General features: G+C 52.9%; 1 protein-coding gene across 1 annotated transcript in view; it reads right to left on the bottom strand.

The window, feature by feature from the left end:
• Positions 1-26,724, bottom strand: part of adgrd1 (adhesion G protein-coupled receptor D1) — a 200,578-nt gene that overhangs the window by 147,887 nt on the left and 25,967 nt on the right. The window contains exons 2-6 of the mRNA XM_063073236.1: positions 26,145-26,321; positions 18,557-18,814; positions 17,942-18,024; positions 15,676-15,813; positions 11,237-11,296 (exon numbers count right to left, since the gene is read on the bottom strand). Coding sequence (XP_062929306.1) covers positions 11,237-11,296; positions 15,676-15,813; positions 17,942-18,024; positions 18,557-18,814; positions 26,145-26,321 — 716 coding nt within the window. The remainder of the gene's footprint in view (positions 1-11,236; positions 11,297-15,675; positions 15,814-17,941; positions 18,025-18,556; positions 18,815-26,144; positions 26,322-26,724) is intronic.

Below are 26,724 nucleotides of genomic sequence, written 5' to 3'. Positions count from 1 at the left end.
TTACAGAGACAGTAAGGGGTGTAGGGAACAGACTGGGTTACAGAGACAGTGAGGGGGTGTAGGGGAGAGACTGGGTTACAGAGACAGTAAGGGGGTGTAGGGAACAGACTGGGTTACAGAGACAGTGAGGGGTGTAGGGGACAGACAGGGTTACAGAGACAGTGAGGGGTGTGGGGGAGAGACTGGGTTACAGAGACAGTGAGGGGTGTAGGGGAGAGACTGGGTTACAGAGACAGTGAGGGGTGTAGGGAACAGACTGGGTTACAGAGACAGTGAGGGGTGTGAGGGAGAGACTGGGTTACAGAGACAGTGAGGGGTGTAGGGAACAGACTGGGTTACAGAGACAGTGAGGGGTGTGGGGGAGAGACTGGGTTACAGAGACAGTGAGGGGTGTAGGGAACAGACTGGGTTACAGAGACAGTGAGGGGTGTAGGGGACAGACTGGGTTACAGAGACAGTGAGGGGTGTAGGGGAGAGACTGGGTTACAGAGACAGTGAGGGGTGTAGGGGACAGACTGGGTTACAGAGACAGTAAGGGGGTGTAGGGGAGAGACTGGGTTACAGAGACAGTGAGGGGTGTAGGGGACAGACTGGGTTACAGAGACAGTGAGGGGGTGTAGGGGAGAGACTGGGTTACAGAGACAGTGAGGGGTGTAGGGGAGAGACTGGGTTACAGAGACAGTGAGGGGTGTAGGGGACAGACTGGGTTACAGAGACAGTGAGGGGTGTAGGGGACAGACAGGGTTACAGAGACAGTGAGGGGTGTAGGGGACAGACTGGGTTACAGAGACAGTGAGGGGTGTAGGGGACAGACAGGGTTACAGACGCAGTGAGGGGTGTAGGGGACAGACTGGGTTACAGAGACAGTGAGGGGTGTGGGGGAGAGACTGGGTTACAGAGACAGTGAGGGGTGTAGGGGAGAGACTGGGTTACAGAGACAGTGAGGGGTGTAGGGGACAGACTGGGTTACAGAGACAGTGAGGGGGTGTAGAGGAGAGACTGTGTTACAGAGACAGTGAGGGGGTGTAGGGGAGAGACTGGGTTACAGAGACAGTGAGGGGTGTAGGGGAGAGACTGGGTTACAGAGACAGTGAGGGGTGTAGGGGAGAGACTGAGTTACAGAGACAGTGAGGGGTGTAGAGGAGAGACTGGGTTACAGAGACAGTGAGGGGTGTAGGGAACAGACTGGGTTACAGAGACAGTGAGGGGGTGTAGGGGAGAGACTGGGTTACAGAGACAGTGAGGGGGTGTAGGGGAGAGACTGGGTTACAGAGACAGTGAGGGGTGTAGGGGAGAGACTGGGTTACAGAGACAGTGAGGGGTGTAGAGGAGAGACTGGGTTACAGAGACAGTGAGGGGTGTAGGGGACAGACTGGGTTACAGAGACAGTGAGGGCTGTGGGGGAGAGACTGGGTTACAGACGCAGTGAGGGGTGTAGGGGACAGACTGGGTTACAGAGACAGTGAGGGGTGTAGGGGAGAGACTGGGTTACAGAGACAGTGACGGGGTGTAGAGGAGAGACTGGGTTACAGAGACAGTGAGGGGGTGTAGGGGAGAGACTGGGTTACAGAGACAGTGTGGGGTGTAGGGGAGAGACTGGGTTACAGAGACAGTAAGGGGTGTAGGGAACAGACTGGGTTACAGAGACAGTGAGGGGGTGTAGGGGAGAGACTGGGTTACAGAGACAGTAAGGGGGTGTAGGGAACAGACTGGGTTACAGAGACAGTGAGGGGTGTAGGGGACAGACAGGGTTACAGAGACAGTGAGGGGTGTGGGGGAGAGACTGGGTTACAGAGACAGTGAGGGGTGTAGGGGAGAGACTGGGTTACAGAGACAGTGAGGGGTGTAGGGAACAGACTGGGTTACAGAGACAGTGAGGGGTGTGAGGGAGAGACTGGGTTACAGAGACAGTGAGGGGTGTAGGGAACAGACTGGGTTACAGAGACAGTGAGGGGTGTGGGGGAGAGACTGGGTTACAGAGACAGTGAGGGGTGTAGGGAACAGACTGGGTTACAGAGACAGTGAGGGGTGTGGGGGAGAGACTGGGTTACAGAGACAGTGAGGGGTGTAGGGAACAGACTGGGTTACAGAGACAGTGAGGGGTGTAGGGGAGAGACTGGGTTACAGAGACAGTGAGGGGTGTAGGGGAGAGACTGGGTTACAGAGACAGTGAGGGGTGTAGGGGAGAGACTGGGTTACAGAGACAGTGAGGGGTGTAGGGAACAGACTGGGTTACAGAGACAGTGAGGGGTATAGGGGAGAGACTGGGTTACAGAGACAGTGAGGGGTGTAGGGGACAGACTGGGTTACAGAGACAGTGAGGGGTGTAGGGGACAGACTGGGTTACAGAGACAGTGAGGGGTGTAGGGGACAGACTGGGTTACAGAGACAGTAAGGGGGTGTAGCGGAGAGACTGGGTTACAGAGACAGTGAGGGGTGTAGGGGACAGACTGGGTTACAGAGACAGTGAGGGGGTGTAGGGGAGAGACTGGGTTACAGAGACAGTGAGGGGTGTAGGGGAGAGACTGGGTTACAGAGACAGTGAGGGGTGTAGGGGACAGACTGGGTTACAGAGACAGTGAGGGGGTGTAGGGGAGAGACTGGGTTACAGAGACAGTGAGGGGTGTAGGGGAGAGACTGGGTTACAGAGACAGTGAGGGGTGTAGGGGAGAGACTGGGTTACAGAGACAGTGAGGGGTGTAGAGGAGAGACTGGGTTACAGAGACAGTGAGGGGTGTAGGGAACAGACTGGGTTACAGAGACAGTGAGGGGGTGTAGGGGAGAGACTGGGTTACAGAGACAGTGAGGGGGTGTAGGGGAGAGACTGGGTTACAGAGACAGTGAGGGGTGTAGGGGACAGACTGGGTTACAGAGACAGTGAGGGGTGTAGAGGAGAGACTGGGTTACAGAGACAGTGAGGGGTGTAGGGGACAGACTGGGTTACAGAGACAGTGAGGGGTGTGGGGGAGAGACTGGGTTACAGACGCAGTGAGGGGTGTAGGGGACAGACTGGGTTACAGAGACAGTGAGGGGTGTAGGGGAGAGACTGGGTTACAGAGACAGTGACGGGGTGTAGAGGAGAGACTGTGTTACAGAGACAGTGAGGGGGTGTAGGGGAGAGACTGGGTTACAGAGACAGTGAGGGGTGTAGGGGAGAGACTGGGTTACAGAGACAGTAAGGGGTGTAGGGAACAGACTGGGTTACAGAGACAGTGAGGGGGTGTAGGGGAGAGACTGGGTTACAGAGACAGTAAGGGGGTGTAGGGAACAGACTGGGTTACAGAGACAGTGAGGGGTGTAGGGGACAGACAGGGTTACAGAGACAGTGAGGGGTGTGGGGGAGAGACTGGGTTACAGAGACAGTGAGGGGTGTAGGGGAGAGACTGGGTTACAGAGACAGTGAGGGGTGTAGGGAACAGACTGGGTTACAGAGACAGTGAGGGGTGTGAGGGAGAGACTGGGTTACAGAGACAGTGAGGGGTGTAGGGAACAGACTGGGTTACAGAGACAGTGAGGGGTGTAGGGGAGAGACTGGGTTACAGAGACAGTGAGGGGTGTAGGGAACAGACTGGGTTACAGAGACAGTGAGGGGTATAGGGGAGAGACTGGGTTACAGAGACAGTGAGGGGTGTAGGGGACAGACTGGGTTACAGAGACAGTGAGGGGTGTAGGGGAGAGACTGGGTTACAGAGACAGTGAGGGGTGTAGGGGACAGACTGGGTTACAGAGACAGTGAGGGGTGTAGGGGAGAGACTGAGTTACAGAGACAGTGAGGGGTGTAGAGGAGAGACTGGGTTACAGAGACAGTGAGGGGTGTAGGGAACAGACTGGGTTACAGAGACAGTGAGGGGGTGTAGGGGAGAGACTGGGTTACAGAGACAGTGAGGGGGTGTAGGGGAGAGACTGGGTTACAGAGACAGTGAGGGGTATAGGGGAGAGACTGGGTTACAGAGACAGTGAGGGGTATAGGGGAGAGACTGGGTTACAGAGACAGTGAGGGGTGTAGGGGACAGACTGGGTTACAGAGACAGTGAGGGGTGTAGGGGAGAGACTGGGTTACAGAGACAGTGAGGGGTGTAGGGGAGAGACTGGGTTACAGAGACAGTGAGGGGTGTAGGGAACAGACTGGGTTACAGAGACAGTGAGGGGTATAGGGGAGAGACTGGGTTACAGAGACAGTGAGGGGTGTAGGGGACAGACTGGGTTACAGAGACAGTGAGGGGTGTAGGGGACAGACTGGGTTACAGAGACAGTGAGGGGTGTAGGGGACAGACTGGGTTACAGAGACAGTGAGGGGGTGTAGCGGAGAGACTGGGTTACAGAGACAGTGAGGGGTGTAGGGGACAGACTGGGTTACAGAGACAGTGAGGGGGTGTAGGGGAGAGACTGGGTTACAGAGACAGTGAGGGGTGTAGGGGAGAGACTGGGTTACAGAGACAGTGAGGGGTGTAGGGGACAGACTGGGTTACAGAGACAGTGAGGGGGTGTAGGGGAGAGACTGGGTTACAGAGACAGTGAGGGGTGTAGGGGAGAGACTGGGTTACAGAGACAGTGAGGGGTGTAGGGGAGAGACTGGGTTACAGAGACAGTGAGGGGTGTAGAGGAGAGACTGGGTTACAGAGACAGTGAGGGGTGTAGGGAACAGACTGGGTTACAGAGACAGTGAGGGGGTGTAGGGGAGAGACTGGGTTACAGAGACAGTGAGGGGGTGTAGGGGAGAGACTGGGTTACAGAGACAGTGAGGGGTGTAGGGGACAGACTGGGTTACAGAGACAGTGAGGGGTGTAGAGGAGAGACTGGGTTACAGAGACAGTGAGGGGTGTAGGGGACAGACTGGGTTACAGAGACAGTGAGGGGTGTGGGGGAGAGACTGGGTTACAGACGCAGTGAGGGGTGTAGGGGACAGACTGGGTTACAGAGACAGTGAGGGGTGTAGGGGAGAGACTGGGTTACAGAGACAGTGACGGGGTGTAGAGGAGAGACTGTGTTACAGAGACAGTGAGGGGGTGTAGGGGAGAGACTGGGTTACAGAGACAGTGAGGGGTGTAGGGGAGAGACTGGGTTACAGAGACAGTAAGGGGTGTAGGGAACAGACTGGGTTACAGAGACAGTGAGGGGGTGTAGGGGAGAGACTGGGTTACAGAGACAGTAAGGGGGTGTAGGGAACAGACTGGGTTACAGAGACAGTGAGGGGTGTAGGGGACAGACAGGGTTACAGAGACAGTGAGGGGTGTGGGGGAGAGACTGGGTTACAGAGACAGTGAGGGGTGTAGGGGAGAGACTGGGTTACAGAGACAGTGAGGGGTGTAGGGAACAGACTGGGTTACAGAGACAGTGAGGGGTGTGAGGGAGAGACTGGGTTACAGAGACAGTGAGGGGTGTAGGGAACAGACTGGGTTACAGAGACAGTGAGGGGTGTAGGGGAGAGACTGGGTTACAGAGACAGTGAGGGGTGTAGGGAACAGACTGGGTTACAGAGACAGTGAGGGGTATAGGGGAGAGACTGGGTTACAGAGACAGTGAGGGGTGTAGGGGACAGACTGGGTTACAGAGACAGTGAGGGGTGTGGGGGAGAGACTGGGTTACAGACGCAGTGAGGGGTGTAGGGGACAGACTGGGTTACAGAGACAGTGAGGGGTGTAGGGGAGAGACTGAGTTACAGAGACAGTGAGGGGTGTAGAGGAGAGACTGGGTTACAGAGACAGTGAGGGGTGTAGGGAACAGACTGGGTTACAGAGACAGTGAGGGGGTGTAGGGGAGAGACTGGGTTACAGAGACAGTGAGGGGGTGTAGGGGAGAGACTGGGTTACAGAGACAGTGAGGGGTGTAGGGGAGAGACTGGGTTACAGAGACAGTGAGGGGTGTAGGGGAGAGACTGGGTTACAGAGACAGTGAGGGGTGTAGGGGACAGACTGGGTTACAGAGACAGTGAGGGGTGTAGGGGAGAGACTGGGTTACAGAGACAGTGAGGGGTGTAGGGGACAGACTGGGTTACAGAGACAGTGAGGGGTGTAGGGGAGAGACTGGGTTACAGAGACAGTGACGGGGTGTAGAGGAGAGACTGGGTTACAGAGACAGTGAGGGGGTGTAGGGGAGAGACTGGGTTACAGAGACAGTGAGGGGTGTAGGGGAGAGACTGGGTTACAGAGACAGTAAGGGGTGTAGGGAACAGACTGGGTTACAGAGACAGTGAGGGGGTGTAGGGGAGAGACTGGGTTACAGAGACAGTAAGGGGGTGTAGGGAACAGACTGGGTTACAGAGACAGTGAGGGGTGTAGGGGACAGACAGGGTTACAGAGACAGTGAGGGGTGTGGGGGAGAGACTGGGTTACAGAGACAGTGAGGGGTGTAGGGGAGAGACTGGGTTACAGAGACAGTGAGGGGTGTAGGGAACAGACTGGGTTACAGAGACAGTGAGGGGTGTGAGGGAGAGACTGGGTTACAGAGACAGTGAGGGGTGTAGGGAACAGACTGGGTTACAGAGACAGTGAGGGGTGTGGGGGAGAGACTGGGTTACAGAGACAGTGAGGGGTGTAGGGAACAGACTGGGTTACAGAGACAGTGAGGGGTGTGGGGGAGAGACTGGGTTACAGAGACAGTGAGGGGTGTAGGGAACAGACTGGGTTACAGAGACAGTGAGGGGTGTAGGGGAGAGACTGGGTTACAGAGACAGTGAGGGGTGTAGGGGAGAGACTGGGTTACAGAGACAGTGAGGGGTGTAGGGGAGAGACTGGGTTACAGAGACAGTGAGGGGTGTAGGGAACAGACTGGGTTACAGAGACAGTGAGGGGTGTAGGGGAGAGACTGGGTTACAGAGACAGTGAGGGGTGTAGGGGACAGACTGGGTTACAGAGACAGTGAGGGGTGTAGGGGACAGACTGGGTTACAGAGACAGTGAGGGGTGTAGGGGACAGACTGGGTTACAGAGACAGTAAGGGGGTGTAGCGGAGAGACTGGGTTACAGAGACAGTGAGGGGTGTAGGGGACAGACTGGGTTACAGAGACAGTGAGGGGGTGTAGGGGAGAGACTGGGTTACAGAGACAGTGAGGGGTGTAGGGGAGAGACTGGGTTACAGAGACAGTGAGGGGTGTAGGGGACAGACTGGGTTACAGAGACAGTGAGGGGGTGTAGGGGAGAGACTGGGTTACAGAGACAGTGAGGGGTGTAGGGGAGAGACTGGGTTACAGAGACAGTGAGGGGTGTAGGGGAGAGACTGGGTTACAGAGACAGTGAGGGGTGTAGGGGAGAGACTGGGTTACAGAGACAGTGAGGGGTGTAGGGAACAGACTGGGTTACAGAGACAGTGAGGGGGTGTAGGGGAGAGACTGGGTTACAGAGACAGTGAGGGGGTGTAGGGGAGAGACTGGGTTACAGAGACAGTGAGGGGTGTAGGGGACAGACTGGGTTACAGAGACAGTGAGGGGTGTAGAGGAGAGACTGGGTTACAGAGACAGTGAGGGGTGTAGGGGACAGACTGGGTTACAGAGACAGTGAGGGGTGTAGGGGAGAGACTGGGTTACAGAGACAGTGAGGGGTGTAGGGGACAGACTGGGTTACAGAGACAGTGAGGGGTGTAGGGGAGAGACTGGGTTACAGAGACAGTGACGGGGTGTAGAGGAGAGACTGTGTTACAGAGACAGTGAGGGGGTGTAGGGGAGAGACTGGGTTACAGAGACAGTGAGGGGTGTAGGGGAGAGACTGGGTTACAGAGACAGTAAGGGGTGTAGGGAACAGACTGGGTTACAGAGACAGTGAGGGGGTGTAGGGGAGAGACTGGGTTACAGAGACAGTAAGGGGGTGTAGGGAACAGACTGGGTTACAGAGACAGTGAGGGGTGTAGGGGACAGACTGGGTTACAGAGACAGTGAGGGGTGTGGGGGAGAGACTGGGTTACAGAGACAGTGAGGGGTGTAGGGGAGAGACTGGGTTACAGAGACAGTGAGGGGTGTAGGGAACAGACTGGGTTACAGAGACAGTGAGGGGTGTGAGGGAGAGACTGGGTTACAGAGACAGTGAGGGGTGTAGGGAACAGACTGGGTTACAGAGACAGTGAGGGGTGTGGGGGAGAGACTGGGTTACAGAGACAGTGAGGGGTGTAGGGAACAGACTGGGTTACAGAGACAGTGAGGGGTGTGGGGGAGAGACTGGGTTACAGAGACAGTGAGGGGTGTAGGGAACAGACTGGGTTACAGAGACAGTGAGGGGTGTAGGGGAGAGACTGGGTTACAGAGACAGTGAGGGGTGTAGGGGAGAGACTGGGTTACAGAGACAGTGAGGGGTGTAGGGGAGAGACTGGGTTACAGAGACAGTGAGGGGTGTAGGGAACAGACTGGGTTACAGAGACAGTGAGGGGTCTAGGGGAGAGACTGGGTTACAGAGACAGTGAGGGGTGTAGGGGACAGACTGGGTTACAGAGACAGTGAGGGGTGTAGGGGACAGACTGGGTTACAGAGACAGTGAGGGGTGTAGGGGACAGACAGGGTTACAGAGACAGTGAGGGGTATAGGGGAGAGACTGGGTTACAGAGACAGTGAGGGGTGTAGGGGACAGACTGGGTTACAGAGACAGTGAGGGGTGTAGGGGACAGACTGGGTTACAGAGACAGTGAGGGGTGTAGGGGACAAACTGGGTTACAGAGACAGTGAGGGGTGTAGGGGACAGACTGGGTTACAGAGACAGTAAGGGGGTGTAGGGGAGAGACTGGGTTACAGAGACAGTGAGGGGTGTAGGGGACAGACTGGGTTACAGAGACAGTGAGGGGGTGTAGGGGAGAGACTGGGTTACAGAGACAGTGAGGGGTGTAGGGGAGAGACTGGGTTACAGAGACAGTGAGGGGTGTAGGGGACAGACTGGGTTACAGAGACAGTGAGGGGGTGTAGGGGAGAGACTGGGTTACAGAGACAGTGAGGGGTGTAGGGGAGAGACTGGGTTACAGAGACAGTGAGGGGTGTAGGGGAGAGACTGGGTTACAGAGACAGTGAGGGGTGTAGAGGAGAGACTGGGTTACAGAGACAGTGAGGGGTGTAGGGAACAGACTGGGTTACAGAGACAGTGAGGGGGTGTAGGGGAGAGACTGGGTTACAGAGACAGTGAGGGGGTGTAGGGGAGAGACTGGGTTACAGAGACAGTGAGGGGTGTAGGGGACAGACTGGGTTACAGAGACAGTGAGGGGTGTAGAGGAGAGACTGGGTTACAGAGACAGTGAGGGGTGTAGGGGACAGACTGGGTTACAGAGACAGTGAGGGGTGTGGGGGAGAGACTGGGTTACAGACGCAGTGAGGGGTGTAGGGGACAGACTGGGTTACAGAGACAGTGAGGGGTGTAGGGGAGAGACTGGGTTACAGAGACAGTGACGGGGTGTAGAGGAGAGACTGGGTTACAGAGACAGTGAGGGGGTGTAGGGGAGAGACTGGGTTACAGAGACAGTGAGGGGTGTAGGGGAGAGACTGGGTTACAGAGACAGTAAGGGGTGTAGGGAACAGACTGGGTTACAGAGACAGTGAGGGGGTGTAGGGGAGAGACTGGGTTACAGAGACAGTAAGGGGGTGTAGGGAACAGACTGGGTTACAGAGACAGTGAGGGGTGTAGGGGACAGACAGGGTTACAGAGACAGTGAGGGGTGTGGGGGAGAGACTGGGTTACAGAGACAGTGAGGGGTGTAGGGGAGAGACTGGGTTACAGAGACAGTGAGGGGTGTAGGGAACAGACTGGGTTACAGAGACAGTGAGGGGTGTGAGGGAGAGACTGGGTTACAGAGACAGTGAGGGGTGTAGGGAACAGACTGGGTTACAGAGACAGTGAGGGGTGTGGGGGAGAGACTGGGTTACAGAGACAGTGAGGGGTGTAGGGAACAGACTGGGTTACAGAGACAGTGAGGGGTGTAGGGGAGAGACTGGGTTACAGAGACAGTGAGGGGTGTAGGGGAGAGACTGGGTTACAGAGACAGTGAGGGGTGTAGGGGAGAGACTGGGTTACAGAGACAGTGAGGGGTGTAGGGAACAGACTGGGTTACAGAGACAGTGAGGGGTATAGGGGAGAGACTGGGTTACAGAGACAGTGAGGGGTGTAGGGGACAGACTGGGTTACAGAGACAGTGAGGGGTGTAGGGGACAGACTGGGTTACAGAGACAGTGAGGGGTGTAGGGGAGAGACTGGGTTACAGAGACAGTGAGGGGTGTAGGGGACAGACTGGGTTACAGAGACAGTAAGGGGGTGTAGGGGAGAGACTGGGTTACAGAGACAGTGAGGGGTGTAGGGGACAGACTGGGTTACAGAGACAGTGAGGGGGTGTAGGGGAGAGACTGGGTTACAGAGACAGTGAGGGGTGTAGGGGAGAGACTGGGTTACAGAGACAGTGAGGGGTGTAGGGGACAGACTGGGTTACAGAGACAGTGAGGGGGTGTAGGGGAGAGACTGGGTTACAGAGACAGTGAGGGGTGTGGGGGAGAGACTGGGTTACAGAGACAGTGAGGGGTGTGGGGGAGAGACTGGGTTACAGATGCAGTGAGGGGTGTGGGGGAGAGACTGGGTTACAGAGACAGTGAGGGGTGTGGGGGAGAGACTGGGTTACAGATGCAGGGGTGGGTGTAGGAGCTGGAAGGGTTTACAGAGATAGGAAGGGTGTGGTGTAACCACCTCTGGACATTTTGCCTCTCCCTGTCTCTGTAACCCTCTACAGCCTCTAAACCTCTCTCCGTCTCCTTAACCACTCCATCCTCTGCACCCCTCCCCATCTCTGAAACCCCCTCTGGCCCCTATACTCCTCCCTATCTCTGAAACACCCTACAGCCCCTAAACCCCTCCCAATCTCTGTAATCCTCTCGTTCCCTACGCCCCTCCCTGTCTCTGTAACCCCCTCCATCCCTTACACCCCTCCCTGTCTCTGTAACCCCCTCCATCCCTTACACCCCTCCCTGTCTCTGTAACCCCCTCCATCCCTTACACCCCTCCCTGTCTCTGTAAACCCCTCCTTCCCCTACACCCCCCTGTCTCTGTAACCCCTCCTTCCCCTACACCCCCCCTGTCTCTGTAACCCCCTCCATTCTCTACACCCCTCCCTGTCTCTGTAAACCCCCTCCAGCCCTTACAACCCACCCTGTCTCTGTAACTCCCACTGGCCCCTACACCCCACCCCATCTCTGTAACCCCCTCTGGCCCCTACACCCCACCCCATCTCTGTAACCCCCTTGGGGGTAGCGTCCTGTGGGAGTGACCTGCCTGAGCATCATGCCTTACCTCCACTGACTCAGTCAGGCTAAGCGTGTCCAGGATTTCCCCCACCGTCTGCAGGTATTGCTGAAAAAACACAGGAACATCCAGATGAGATGTCAGCACCAGACTTCAAACCAGTAAAGAGTTTTACGTTCCCCATGGTTTTCCCCATGTGCTCTGGTTTCCTCCCGTAGTCCCAAGACCTACAGGTTCGTAGGCTCATTGGTCACATGGGTGGCTTGGGCTTTTTAGGCCAAAAAGGCCGGTTACCGTGCTGCATCTCTAAATACAGCCTGTCTCCCCTCTTCAGCCATGCCCAACTCTCCCTCCCAAAGCTACGTCAGTCTCCCTCTCAAAACCACGTCCATCTCCTTCGCAAAGCCTTTCCACCTCCCTCCCAAAGCCTCATCCACCTCCCTCCCAAAGCCTCGTCTATCTCCCTCCCAAAGCCTCGTCCACCTCCCTCCCAAACCCTCACCCACCTCCCTCCTAAACCCTCATCCATCTCCCTCCCAAAGCCTCGTCCATCTCCCTCCCAAAGCCTCGTCCATCTCCCTCCCCAATCCTTGTCCATCTCGCTCCCAAAGCCTTGTCCATCTCTCTCCCAAAGCCTCGTCCATCTCCTTCCTAAACCCTCATCCACCTCCCTCCCAAACCCTCATCCACCTCCCTCCCAAAGCCTCGTCCACCTCCCTCCCAAAGCCTCGTCCATCTCTCTCCCAAAGCCTCGTCCATCTCCCTCCCAAACCCTCGTCCATCTCTCTCCCAAAGCCTCGTCCATCTCCCTCCCAAAGCCTCGTCCACCTCCCTCCCAAGGCCTCGTCCATCTCCCTCCCAAAGCCTCGTCCATCTCCCTCCCAAAGCCTCGTCCACATCCCTCCCAAAGCCTCGTCCATCTCTCTCCCAAAGCCTCGTCCATCTCCCTCCCAAAGCCTCGTCCATCTCTCTCCCAAAGCCTTGTCCATCTCCCTCCCAAAGCCTCGTCCATCTCTCTCCCAAAGCCTCGTCCATCTCCCTCCTAAACCCTCATCCACCTCCCTCCCAAAGCCTCATCCATCTCTCTCCCAAAGCCTCGTCCACCTCCCTCCCAAAGCCTTGTCCATCTCCCTCCCAAACCCTCATCCATCTCCCTCCCAAACCCTCATCCACCTCCCTCCCAAAGCCTCGTCCATCTCCCTCCCAAAGCCTCGTCCACCTCCCTCCCAAACCCTCGTCCACCTCCCTCCCAAACCCTCATCAATCTCCCTCCCGAAGCCTTGTCCATCTCCCTCCCAAACCCTCATCCACCTCCCTCCCAAAGCCTCGTCCATCTCCCTCCTAAAGACTCGTCCATCTCCCTCCCAAAGCCTCGTCCATCTCCCTCCCAAAGCCTTGTCCATCTCCCTCCCAAACCCTCATCCACCTCCTTCCCAAACCCTCATCCACCTCCCTCCCAAACCCTCATCCACCTCCCTCCTAAAGTCTCGTCCATCTCCCTCCCAAACCCTCGTCCATCTCCCTCCCAAAGCCTTGTCCATCTCCCTCCCAAACCCTCATCCACCTCCCTCCCAAACCCTCATCCACCTCCCTCCCAAAGCCTCGTCCATCTCCCTTCCAAAGCCTCGTCCATCTCCCTCCCAAACCCTCATCCACCTCCCTCCCAAACCCTCATCCACCTCCCTCCTAAAGCCTCATCCACCTCCCTCCCAAACCCTCATCCACCTCCCTCCTAAAGTCTCGTCCATCTCCCTCCCAAACCCTCATCCATCTCTCTCCCAAAGCCTCATCATCTCTCTCCCCAATCCTTGTCCATCTCCCTCCCAAACCCTCGTCCATCAACCTCCCAAAACCTTGTCCATCTCCCTCCCAAACCCTCATCCACCTCCCTCCCAAACCCTCATCCACCTCCCTCCCAAAGCCTCGTCCATCTCCCTTCCAAAGCCTCGTCCATCTCCCTCCCAAAGCCTTGTCACCTCCCCCCCCGAAAGCCTCGTTCACCTCCCTCCCAAACCCTCACCCACCTCCCTCCTAAACCCTCATCCATCTCCCTCCCAAACCCTCATCCATCTCCCTCCCAAAGCCTCGTCCATCTCTCTCCCAAAGCCTTGTCAATCTCCCTCCCCAATCCTCGTCCATCTCCCTCCCAAAGCCTCGTCCATCTCTCTCCCAAAGCCTTGTCCATCTCCCTCCCCAATCCTCGTCCATCTCCCTCCCAAAGCCTCGTCCATCTCTCTCCCAAAGCCTCGTCCATCTCTCTCCCAAAGCCTTGTCCATCTCCCTCCCAAAGCATCGTCCATCTCCCTCCCAAACCCTCATCCACCTCCCTCCCAAAGCCTTGTCCATCTCCCTCCCAAAGCCTCGTCCATCTCCCTCCTAAAGCCTTGTCCATCTCCCTCCCAAAACCTCGTCCATCTCTCTCCCAAAGCCTCGTCCATCTCCCTCCCAAAGCCTCATCCATCTCCCTCCCAAAGCCTTGTTCATCTCCCTCCCAAAGCCTCGTCCATCTCCCTCCCAAACCCTCACCCACCTCCCTCCTAAACCCTCATCCATCTCCCTCCCAAACCCTCCTCCATCTCCCTCCCAAAGCCTCGTCCATCTCTCTCCCAAAGCTTTGTCCATCTCCCTCCCCAATCCTCGTCCATCTCCCTCCCAAAGCCTCGTCCATCTCTCTCCCAAAGCCTTGTCCATCTCCCTCCCCAATCCTCGTCCATCTCCCTCCCAAAGCCTCGTCCATCTCTCTCCCAAAGCCTCGTCCATCTCTCTCCCAAAGCCTCGTCCATCTCCCTCCCAAAGCCTTGTCCATCTCCCTCCCAAAGCCTCGTCCATCTCCCTCCCAAAGCCTTGTCCATCTCCCTCCCAAAGCCTCATCCATCTCCCTCCCAAACCCTCATCCTCCTCCCTCCCAAAGCCTTGTCCATCTCCCTCCCAAAGCCTCGTCCATCTCCCTCCCAAAGCCTTGTCCATCTCCCTCCCAAAGCCTCGTCCATCTCTCTCCCAAAGCCTCGTCCATTTCCCTCCCAAAGCCTCGTCCATCTCCCTCCCAAAGCCTTGTCCATCTCCTTCCCAAAGCGTTGTCCATCTCCCTCCCAAAGCCTCGTCCATCTCCCTCCCAAAGCCTCGTCCATCTCCCTCCCAAACCCTCATCCACCTCCCTCCCAAAGCCTCGTCCATCTCCCTCCCAAACCCTCATCCACCTCCCTCCCAAAGCCTCGTCCACCTCCCTCCCAAAGCCTCGTCCATCTCTCTCCCAAAGCCTCGTCCATTTCCCTCCCAAAGCCTCGTCCATCTCCCTCCCAAAGCCTTGTCCATCTCCTTCCCAAAGCGTTGTCCATCTCCCTCCCAAAGCCTCGTCCATCTCCCTCCCAAAGCCTCGTCCATCTCCCTCCCAAACCCTCATCCACCTCCCTCCCAAAGCCTCGTCCATCTCCCTCCCAAACCCTCATCCACCTCCCTCCCAAAGCCTCGTCCACCTCCCTCCCAAAGCCTCGTCCACCTCCCTCCCAAAGCGTCATCCATCTCCCTCCCAAAGCCTCGTTCACCTCCCTCCTCAATCCTTGTCCATCTCCCTCCCAAAACCTCGTCCATCTCCCTCCCAAAGCCTCATCCATCTCCCTCCCAAAGCCTCGTCCACCTCCCTCCCAAAGCGTCATCCATCTCCCTCCCAAAGCCTCCTTCACCTCCCTCCTCAATCCTTGTCCATCTCCCTCCCAAAGCCTCGTCCATCTCCCTCACAAAGCCTCGTCCATCTCCCTCCCAAACCCTCATCCACCTCCCTCCCAAAGCCTCGTCCATCTCCCTCCCAAACCCTCATCCACCTCCTTCCCAAAGCCTCGTCCACCTCCCTCCCAAAGCCTCGTCCACCTCCCTCCCAAAGCGTCATCCATCTCCCTCCCAAAACCTCGTCCAAATCCCTCCCAAAGCCTCATCCATCTCCCTCCCAAAGCCTCGTTCACCTCCCTCCTCAATCCTTGTCCATCTCCCTCCCAAAACCTCGTCCATCTCTCTCCCAAAGCCTCGTCCATCTCCCTCCCAAAGCCTTGTCCATCTCCCTCCCAAAGCCTCGTCCATCTCCCTCCTAAAGCCTCGTCCATCTCCCTCCCAAAGCCTTGTCCATCTCCCTCCCAAAGCCTCGTCCATCTCCCTCCCAAACCCTCATCCACCTCCCTCCCAAAGCCTCATCCATCTCCCTCCCAAAGCCTCGTTCACCTCCCTCCCAAAGCCACGCCTGTCTCCCTCTTAAAGCCATTCAATGCTCCTGCATCGCACTCCATACTCCAGCCCCACTCTGGAGCAGTCTTCCTGATGTACAAGGGACCTTTTGACTTCGTGGGATCAAATAATGAGTCCATTTGACTCATCGAATCTGTGCTGGGTCTTCGGTTAGGACCCATGGGCAACAATCCTCAGGTGACATTGAGCTGGTACAAGGGATTCTCAGTGCGAGGACTGAGCTGGGCACCACTATGCCACCCGTTCAGCCTTACCTCTGTCAGGTTGGAAGCAGTTTGTTGTTGTAGCGTCCCATTTGGAAAGACAAAAGGGAGGCTGAGAAAGCCAGCAGTGAATCTCTTGTCTTCCTCTTTCGGCTTGGCCGTGCCTAAGTAATTTGTGTTTGAGGCGGTCTGAGGAGAACCAAAAACACATTGGCAGCGTCGTGGGTGATGCCCTGCTCTGCCCCTGCCACACAGCAACACCGAGGAACAGTTACCCTGGTTACCTTCTCACAGATTACAAAGAAGGCACGACATCAGGGGTTTGAGCAGATTTGACATGTCACCAAAGGCACTCGTAAATTTCTACAGCTGTACCGCGGAGAGAATTCTAACTGGCCGCACCACCGTCTGGCATGTGGGGGTGGGGTTGGGGGCACTGCACAGGATCAGAAATAGCTGGAGAAAGTTGTCACGTCCATCATGGGCAGCAGCCTCCGCAGCATCCACGACATCTTCAAACAGCAATGCCTCAAAAAGGCAGCATCCATCGTGAAGGATCCCGATCACCCAACAGGGCAGGGTGTAGGGGAGGGATGCAGGGTTCGAACTGTAATGCACTGTTTTTATTGTAATGTATTGCATTGTACTGCACTGCAAAAAAAAACCAAATTTCACAACATATGCCGGTGATATTAAACCTGATTCTCATCCCTGTCACCAGAAAGATGTTATTCATCTGGAGGGGTTGCAAAATAGATTTACTGGAACATTGCTAGGATTTGACTTAGCCCAAAGGGTCTGTTTCTCTGATGAGTTCAAAGTTTAGGAAGTTATGCTGCTGCTTTATAAACTCTAGTTGGGCCGCATCTGGTCACCATACAATGGGAAGGAGGTTGATGCTTTGCAGCGGGTGCAGAAGCAGTTGACCAGGATGCTGCCTGGTTTAGAGGGAGTGTGCTAGCACGAGAGCTTGCACAAATGGGTTCTTCTCTCTGGAGCAGCAGAGACTAGGTGGAGATCTGAGAGAGGCTTACAGGATTAGAAAAGGCAGAGATAGACAGAACCACACATAACACACACACACACACACAACACCAGAGGAACTCAGCAGGTCAGGCAGCATCTACGGAAATTAATAAACATTCAAAGTTTCAGGCCAAGACTCGTCATCAGGACTGGAAAGGAAGGGAGAAGATAGCAGAATAAAAAGGCTGGGGGGGGTGGGGGGAGGAGGACTAGCTACAAGGTGATCGGTGAAGCCAGGTGGGTGGGAAAGGTGATAGCTGGAGATAAAAGAATCTGATAGGAGAGGAGAGTGGACCATAGGAGAAAGGGAAGGAAGAGGGGCACTGAGGGGTGTGATTTGGCAGGTGAGGAGAAGAGGTAAGAGGCTAGAGTGGGGAATTTTTTTTTACTGACAAGAAGGTGTTACCCCACACTGTAGATAAACAACAGCCAGCTCAAACTTTAAGGCAGAATTCTCCGATGTGCACCGCTCAACGAGATGACTGTTGTGCTCACTCTCAAGGGCTGACAGTGCGGGGCTCTGCACAGTTGGACGTGGGAGCTAATGATCCCCAGTCACACCCTGGCACTCCCCACCCCACTTCCTCCAAGTACAGGAGAGAGATCACAAGAGATTGTGCAGAAGCTGGAAATCCAGAGCAACACACACAAAATGCTGGAGGAGCTCAGCAGGTCGGGCTGCATCTACGGAGGAAGAAAGAGCCAACTTTTCAAGCCGAGACCCTTCACCAGGAGAATGGAGAGAACATCCAGCTGCCATCCAAGAATGAAGGGGGAAGATGCCAAGTTCCTATGCTGTTCTATGCTTTGCGTGCTATCTTCCAAGTACTAGATTCTTTATTCATGAAGCCATGAACATCAATTTCGCAAATCAGGTAATTTTTCCCCCCCTCCCTTTTCCCTCTTCTTTAAATTCCTCTCTGGCATCTTACCTCTTCCCCTCACCTGCCTATGACCTCCCTCTTGTTATCCCCTTTCTCCCATGGTCCACTCTCCTCTCCAATCAGATCCCTCCCTCTCCAGCCCTTTACCTTTTCCACCAATCACCTTCCAGCTTCTTACTTCATCCCGCCTCCCCCCACCCACCTGGCTTCTCCTATCACCTTCTAGCTTGTCCTCCTTCCTCTCCTCCCACCTTCTTGTTCTGGCTTCTTCCCCCTTCCTTCTCGATCTTGAAAAGGGTCTCGGCCCAAAACGTTGACTGTTTATTCATTTCCATAGATGCTGCCCGACCTGCTGACTTCCTCCAGCACTGTGCTCTGTGTACAACAGAAACTGGGTGTAGACTTACCGGATTTTCCATTGTGGAATCGCTGGCACTCAGATCTCCCAAGGACAGAGAGGGGCCATTTCCTGGGTTACAAACAGGCATACCTGGGGAGAAAGCAGCACACACACATACTCGCTTAATTATACCTGAGAGCTAGAGATCACGGTTGTGGGACACTGTTACAGTCGGAGTTTGGAGCTCAATCGCGGTGTCCCCTGTTAAGAAAGTTCATATGTTCTTCCTGTGGAATGCATGGGTTTCCTCCGGGTGCTCCGGTTTCCTCCCACAGTCCAAAGACAAACCAGTTAGTAGATTAATTGGTCATTGTAAATTGTCCCGTGATTAGGCTGGGGTTAAATCGGGGGATTGCAGGGCAGCTTGAAGGGCCAGAAGGGCCTGTTCTGCACTGTATCCCAATAAAAACTGAATCTTAACTAGACGCGGCAGCAGCCAATTTCCTGAATCCCTCGCCCTTGAGAAGAACACACTTCATGCTAAAACCTTGCATGGTTACAGCACCTGACTTCACAAGGTGTCTGAAAGCACGGTCACGTCTGTCCCATACTGCGCACGTGCCGAGAAACCACCGCCCCCCCCCAACCCCGGTGCTGCATAAACAAAAGGAATTGTGTTTACCTATAGTCGCATTAAAGTACAGCTGAATCTCCAGCGGGGAGAGAGCCCGCTCCCAAATGACAAACTCGTCGAAAGAGCCGGTCACGTAGTGGCTGTAGGAGTGCGTCCTCTGAGTGCTTGTCACCAGGTTGTTGTACTGGTTGCCGCTGTCCGCTGTCTCCTTGCCGTAGGTGTCGTTGGTGCTGAACGTGCCATTGACGTAAACCTTGAGACCACCCACCGGGCTCCAGGTGAAGAGAATGTGCGTCCATTCAGGGCCTGAAGACAGAGAAAGAGTCCACGCACAGTGACTCAGGGCCAGGGGTCACAGATACCCCCCCCCCACCCTCACTGAGCATTCGTGTTGTAGAGGCCAACCTCAGGGTGGAGGAGCAACACCGTATACTGGTTAGCCTCCAACCTGATGGCATGAGTATCAATTTCCTCCCTCCCATTCCCTACTCCGACCTTTTACTTCTTCTCACTTGTCTGTTACTTCCCCCTCGGTCCCCTCCACCTTCCCTTTCTCCTTTGCTCCACTCGCCTCTCCTATTAGATTCTTTCTTCTCCAGTCCTTGACCTTTCTCACCCACCTGGCTTCACCTATCACCTTCCAGCCAGCCTCCTTCCCCTCCCCCAACCTTTTTATTCTGGCATCTTCCCTGAAGAAGGGTCTCGGCCCAAAACGTTGCCTGTTTATTCCTCTCCATAGTTGCTGTCTGTCCTGCTGAGTTCCTCCAGCTCTAGGTTTCCAGCATCTGCAGATTTTCTTGTGTCCATGACACATGAACAAATATACATGCGCATAGAGGCACATACAAACAGTGGATTCCAGATATTTGAGCCATCGGTTAATCAGGCCAGACACTCGTTTGAGATAACTCTTAAAGAACAAAAACTAATTAAGAAAATAGCTGCGATTGCCCCCCAGTTTATTTGGGACGCTCTGGTGCTTAACTGGGACAGGAGACTGTTGCCTAATAATTTTGAACTAGCATCAGTCGCGTGCACTTGCATGGCCATCACAGACACTACACTGTGCTTAGAGCAGACAGTTTTTAAATAGCATCAGTTGCATGTGTTTGTGTTCAAAAAGCAGTGATTTTTGTCACTGATAGTTAGTGAGAAATAAGGAGTAAGACAATTTAGATTTGTTTTGGTCACTGGGGTTTCAGGCATTCAGGCTTGGAGATGCCAGAAACAGCCGGGATTGAAAATGAAACAATTTCACTACTTCAACAAGTTAGGAACTATGAAGTGTTTAAAGGTAACGACAAACATCTCGAAGGGTATGAAGAAAATGATGATTTGGACGATGCAATCATCGACAACATTTTATGAAGATTGTCTACTATCTGCAGTAGGTGTCTGCACTGATTTTGTTCATTTACAGACAAAAGAACATGACACGGATTAATTCCTCTGTTGATAAGTATTAGGAACTAACGCAAAGTCTTATAGTACTGCAGTAGTATTGGTAATGTTCTAATTTGTTCTGTATTTTGTTTAAATATAGAATTTGTTACTCAGTTTGGCTTTTTTATACCTTTTTAATTATTTCCAAGAAACTTCAGCTAACTGGGACAGCCGCTTAATGGGGCCAGAATGTACTTGTCCTGAAGTGTGCCTATTAACCAGAATCCACTGTATATAGAAAATGCGTGCACACGCGCGCGCACACACACACACGCACGTGCACACACACGCACACACAGGCACACACACACACGCACACACGCACGCACACACACACATGCACACGCACACACGTACCATACATTACTATGGAAACACAGTAACAATTCACTCTAGTACAGACTCTGCTCAATGCATTTCTTAAAATGTCTGAAAATAGGCACATATCTGAAATATAGATTGAATAGATGAAATATTGCCCTGTGACATGTTCAGAAAATACTAGGAAAAGGTGTGCATGGCTGTTTCAACAAAATTCAGCCTCAGGGACTCAGCAAGGAATTCCAAAGCCAATATCCTTTACAACTGGCTTTGAAGTTGCATTAATAGAATTTTTCTTCCTCAAATAGTTGCTTCCCCTGACTTGTAACTATAAAAATTCCACATTCCCGGCAGGACCCATTCATCTATTTTACTAGGATTTACTAGGATGTTGCCAGGTCTTCAGGAGTTGAGTTACAGGGAAAGATTGAACAGGTTAGGACTTTATTCCTTGGAGTGTAGAAGAATGAGGGGGGATTTGATAGGGGTTTACAAAATTATGAAGGGTATAGACAGAGTAAATGTGAGTAGGCTCTTTCGACTTAGATTAGGAGAGATAAATACGAGAGGACATGGCTTTAGGGTGAAAGGGGAAAAGTTTAGGGGGAACTTCTTCACTCGGAGAGCAGTGGGAGTGTGGAACAAGCTGCCACCTGATGTGGCAAATGCAGGCTCACTCTTAAGTTTTAAGAATAAATTGCAGAGGTACATGGATGGGAGAGGTCTGGAGGGTTATGGACTGGATGCGGGTCAATGGAACTAGTGGAATAAAGTTTTGGCACAGACTAGAAGGGCCGAATGGCCTGATTTCTGTGCTGTAGTGTTCTAGGGTTCTATCGGGACTTAAACACACAAAAACACAGCCAAATTTCTGGATAATACAAGAATCTGGGTAATAACATTTGGTTTTTAGAGAGGGAATTTACGGCTGGTAGGGGTGGTCACGGAAGGGACATGGTGTCATTTGGCAATGGCCCTGTGGAAGAGAGAATACCTTGAAACAGGGTGATAAACGGCGCCTACCAGCCCTGACTAGGAGTTGAGGATGCCATTGTCTACCTGCTGAACCGTGTCTACGCCCACCTGGACAAGCCAGCGAGCACTTTGAGAGTCATGTTTTTTGACTTCTCCAGTGCGGTCAACACCATCCACCCTGCTCCGCTGGGGGAGAAGCTGACAGCGATGCAGGTGGATGCTCCCCTGGTGTCATGGATTCTTGATTACCTGACTGGCAGACCACAGTACGTGTGCTTGCAACACTGTGTGTCTGACAGAGTGATCAGCAGCACTGGGGCTCCACAGGGGACTGTCTTGTCTCCCTTTCTCTTCACCATTTACACCTTAGACTTCAACTACTGCACAGAGTCTTGTCATCTTCGGAAGTTTTCTCATGACTCTGCCTTAGTTGGATACATCAGCAAGGGAGATGAGGCTGAGTACAGGGCTACGGTAGGAAACTTTGTCGCATGGTGTGAGCAGAATTATCTGCAGCTTAATGTGAAAAAGACTAAGGAGCTGGTGGTAGACCTGAGGAGAGCTAAGGTACCCGTGACCCCTGTTTCCATCCAGGGGGTCAGGGTGGACATGATGGAGGATTACAAATACCTGGGGATACAAATTGACAATAAACTGGACTTGTCAAAGAACACTGAGGCTGTCTACAAGAAGGGTCAGAGCCGTCTCTATTTCCTGAGGAGACTGAGGTCCTTTAACATCTGTCGGACGATGCTGAGGATGTTCTACGAGTCTGTGGTGGCCAGTGCTATCATGTTTGCTGTTGTGTGCTGGGGCAGCAGGCCGAGGGTAGCAGACACCAGCAGAATCAACAAACTCATTCGTAAGGCCAGTGATGTTGTGGAGATGGAACTGGACTCTCTGATGGTGGTGTCTGAAAAGAGGATGCTGTCCAAGTTGCATGCCATCTTGGACAATGTCTCCCATCCACTACATAATCTACTGGTTGGACACAGGGGCACATTCAGCCAGAGACTCATTCCACCGAGATGCAGCACAGAGCGTCATAGGAAGGCATTCCTGCCTGTGGCCATCAAACTTTACAACTCCTCCTTTGGAGGGTCAGACACCCTGAGCCAATAGGCTGGTCTTGGACTTATTTCCCAGCATAATTTACATATTACTATTTAACTATTTATGGTTTTATTACTATTTACTATTTATGGTGCAACTGTAACGAAAAACAGTTTCCCCCAGGATCAATAAAGTATGACTATGACTATGACTATGACTAAAAACACACTAGAAACTACGCCACTGGTATGATGAACTTGAGGCCGAGGCTCTGGGCCTACTCTAGCTTTTCCAGGGATTGAGGTCTATGGACCGGGTCTGGTTCAGAATGCTGTTGCTCGCTTCTATTGTCTGTCTGATTTGTGTGTGTTTTTTCCCCTCTTTCTCTGTGCATTTGCTGCTGCTCTTTCATTTGTTTTAATTGGGTTCTTTTGGGTTTGTGGCTTTGTGGCCGCCTGTACGTAGACAAGTCTCACACTGCATGATTTATACATTCTTTGGTAATAAACGTAGGTACTTTGAATCTTTCAAATCCACAGCGACAGGCAAAATGCTGGAGGAACTCGGCAGGCCAGGTACCGTCAATGGAAATGAATAAACAGTCGATGTTTTGGGCCGAGACCCCTCAGCAGGACTGGAAAGGATGGGGAGGGAGGTGCCTGAATAAAAAGGTGGCGGGGGGGGGGAGGGAAGGAGGCTGGCTGGAAGGTGATCGTTGAAGCCAGGTGGGTGGGAAAGGTAAAGGGCTGGAGAGGAAGAATCTGATCGGAGAGGAGAGTGGACCACAGGAGAAAGGGAAGGAAGAGGGGACCCAGGGGGGTGTGATTTGGCAGGTGAGGAGAAGAGGTAAGAGGCTAGAGTGGGAACATTTTTTTACTGGCAAGAAGGTATTACCCCACACTGTAGATAAACAACAGCCAGCTCTAATTTTAAGGCAGAATTCTCCGATGTGCGCTGCTCAACGAGATGACTATCGTGCTCACTCTCAAGGGCTGAGAGTGCGGGGCTCTGCACATGCTCTGGACGTGGGAGCTAATGATCCCCAGTCACACCCTGGCGCTCCCCACTCCACTTCCTCCAAGTACAGGAGAGAGATCACAAGAGATTGTGCAGATGCTGGAAACCCAGAGCAACACACACAAAATGCTGGAGGAACTCAGCAGGCCAGGCAGCTTCTATGGAGGAAGAAAGAGCCAACTTTCGAGCCGAGACCCTTCACCAGGAGAATGGAGAGAACATCCAGCTGCCATTCAAAAATGATTACGGGAATGAAAGGGTTAACATGACTGACTGGAATTCAGGAGAATGCGGGGGGATCTACATTGAAACATACCAAGCGTTGAAAGGGCTAGATAGGGTAGATGTGGAGAGGGTGGTCGGGGTATCCAGAACTAGAGGGCACAGCCTCAGAATTGAGGGGCAATCCATTAGAACGGAGGTAAGGAGGATTTCTTTTAGCCAATGAGTAGCAAATCTGTGGAATGCTGTGCCTGACTGGGGTGGAGGCCAAGTCCGAGGGAATACTTAAGGTGGAAGCTGATGGTTTCCTGATCGGTCAGGGCATCAAAGGATACGGTGAGAAGGCAGGTATATGGGTTTGAGTGAGATCCGGGATCAGCCATGATGGAATGGCGGAACAGACTCAATGGGCTGAATGGCCTCATTCTGCTCCTATGTCTTATGGTCTCACAGTATAATATATGAGAAGTGTTTGATGGCTCTGGACGTGTACTGAATGGAATTCAGGAAAATGAGGGCGAGATCTCATTGAAACCTGTCGAATGTTGAAAGGCCTCGACAGAGTGGATGTGGAAAGGATGTTAGTGGGGGAGTCTAGGACCAGAGGACACAGCCTCAGAATAGAAAGATGTCCATTTAGAACAGAGTTGAGAAGGAACTTCTTTAGCCAGAGGAAGGTGAATCTGTGGAATTTGTCATTGGAAGACTAAGGGGCAAGTTGAGAGAAGTTTATAAAATAATTAGAGGTATAGATATGGGAGACAGAATGATTCTTTCATCCCAATGACAGATATAGGGTCAACACCTGCATTTTCACTGGAGCAAACACAGGCGAAAGTCGTAACTCCGTTCTCCAAACCCCACCGTTCCAAGGAGACAACTGTAAGCATACAACCTACCCAATCCTTGGAGTGGGCCACCTCAATGACTCTAACGTTCTGAATGGCCTCAGCAGTTCAGACGTTGTTCAAGTTCAATTGTCATTCAACCATATGTGAATACAGCCAAACAAAACAGCATTACTATAAGGTATAGGAGCAGGTTTAGGTTATTTTGCCCATCGAGTCTGCTCCCATCATGACCGATCCATTTTCCCTCTCAGCCTCAATTTCCTGCCCTCTCCTTATGCTGCTTCATGTCCTAACCAATCAAAAACTTATCAACCTCTGCCTTAAATGTATCCAAAGACTTGGCCTCCACAGCTGCCTGTGGCAACAAATTCCACCGATTCACCACTCTCTGGCTAAAGAAATTCCTCCTCATCTCTGTTCTAAAATGATTCTCCTCTATTTTAATTCTGTGCCCTCTGGTCCTAGACTCCCCCACTGTAGGAAACGTCCTCTCCACATCCACTCTATCAAGTCCTTTCAACATTCGATAGGCTTCAATGAGATTCCCCCTCCCCCCAATTCTTCGGAACTCCAGTGAGGACAGACCCAGAGCCATCAAATGCTCCCCCTTTGACAAACCTTTCAATCCTGGAATTATTTTCATGAACCTCCTTTAAACACTGTTCAATGTCAGCACATCTTTTCTGAGCCCTGACCAGTGCTTTATAAAGCCTCAGCATTACATTCTTGCTTTTTATATTTGAGTCCTCTTGAAATAAATGCTAACATTGCTTTCCTCACGATAAACTCAACCTGCACGAGGACTCCCAAGTTCCTTTGCAGCTCAGAATTTGAATTTTCTCTCCGTTTAGAAAATAGTCCACACTTATAAGTGTACCAAAGACACGCTCTGCCACTTCTTAGCCCATTCTTCTAATATGTCTAAGTCCTTCTGTAGCCTCTCTACTTCCTCAAAACTACCTGCTCCTCCACCTATCTTTGAATCATCCACAAACTTGGCCACAAAACCATTTCTATTCGGAGCCAAGTTACAAAACACAGTATCAACGGTCAAACACAGCACAAAGCACATATAAGGTAACACAATAAGATATAATATAACCCAAGTCCTTGAGTGTCATACTCTGTAGATTGATGGTGCCTGAATGTTGTCAGCAAGAATAAGCCCGCAGTAGTCCGCAGACAATTTGTCTTCTACGGAGCAAACACTGGAGGGCAGCACCAGCAGGAGGGGGCAGCTGCCCCCAACCTATGGGATGGATTGAGACAAAACACCAACTGCCCAGTGCTTTGAAGCTCAAAGATTCGTTTCATCACAGGATCGGAAAAAAGCCGCAGAAAGTTGTAAACTCAGCGAGCTCCATCATGGACACTAGCCTCCCTACCATTGAAGACATCTTCAAAAGGCAATGCCACAAAAAGGCTGCAGCCATCATTAAGGACCCCCATCACCCAGGGCATGCCCTCTTCTCATTGCCACCATCAGGGAGGAGGTACAAGTGCCTGAAGACACACACTCGATGTTTCAGGAACAGTTTCTTCCCCTCTGCCATCGGATGTCCAAATAGTCCATGAACCCATGAACACTAACTCATTATTTCTTTCTTACACTTTATAATTTAATGAAATAAATTAAATTTCTTTCTGTGTGCTCCTGCCCACAAAACAGCAAATGCCATGTTGTGTAGCAGGGACAATAAACTCTATTCTGATTCATGGGCGGCTAGTGGGAAATATTTCAGAGGCAGGCTCACCTGGTGGGCTTATTGACGCTTTCCACGAGTGCGAGGTTTTGCGGGTGTAGAATTCGACGAAGCCATTGTTGTCGCTGGCGTAGACCGAGAACCGGTTTGACATCAGCTTACCGCCGGATGGCATGCTGACGCCGGATTGTTTATCGAGGTTCTTCCAGAAGAAGGAAAAGCTGACACCTGCGGAAAGAGCGACATTAACTGCACCCGGGAATCAAAGACTCTTCCGCCAACGTCCGTGGGCCGGAGGGGCGGAGTGGGGGGGGGGGAGGGTCAAGAGACAAGCCCTGAAACTAGGTCAAGGTAATGGTTTGATAACCCATTTCCCAGACTTGTCGATGGAAGACAAATAGAAACCAAACAACCAATGAGAACGAAGGGTTATCTGTCACTAGTCCTAGAGTCATAGAGCACTACATCATGGGAACAGGCCCTTCAGCCCTTCTAGTCCATGCCTGTTATTCTGCCTACTCCCATTGACGTGCACCGGGAACATAGGTCACCACATCCCTCTCATCCACGTACCTATCCAAACTTCTCTTCAATGTTGAAATCAAACCCACATCCACTACATGCACTGGCA

This window comes from Mobula hypostoma, chromosome 21 (genome assembly GCF_963921235.1).
Source record: "Mobula hypostoma chromosome 21, sMobHyp1.1, whole genome shotgun sequence".
Taxonomy (NCBI): Eukaryota; Metazoa; Chordata; class Chondrichthyes; order Myliobatiformes; family Myliobatidae; genus Mobula; species Mobula hypostoma.
This window is presented reverse-complemented; position numbering and strand designations above follow the sequence as displayed.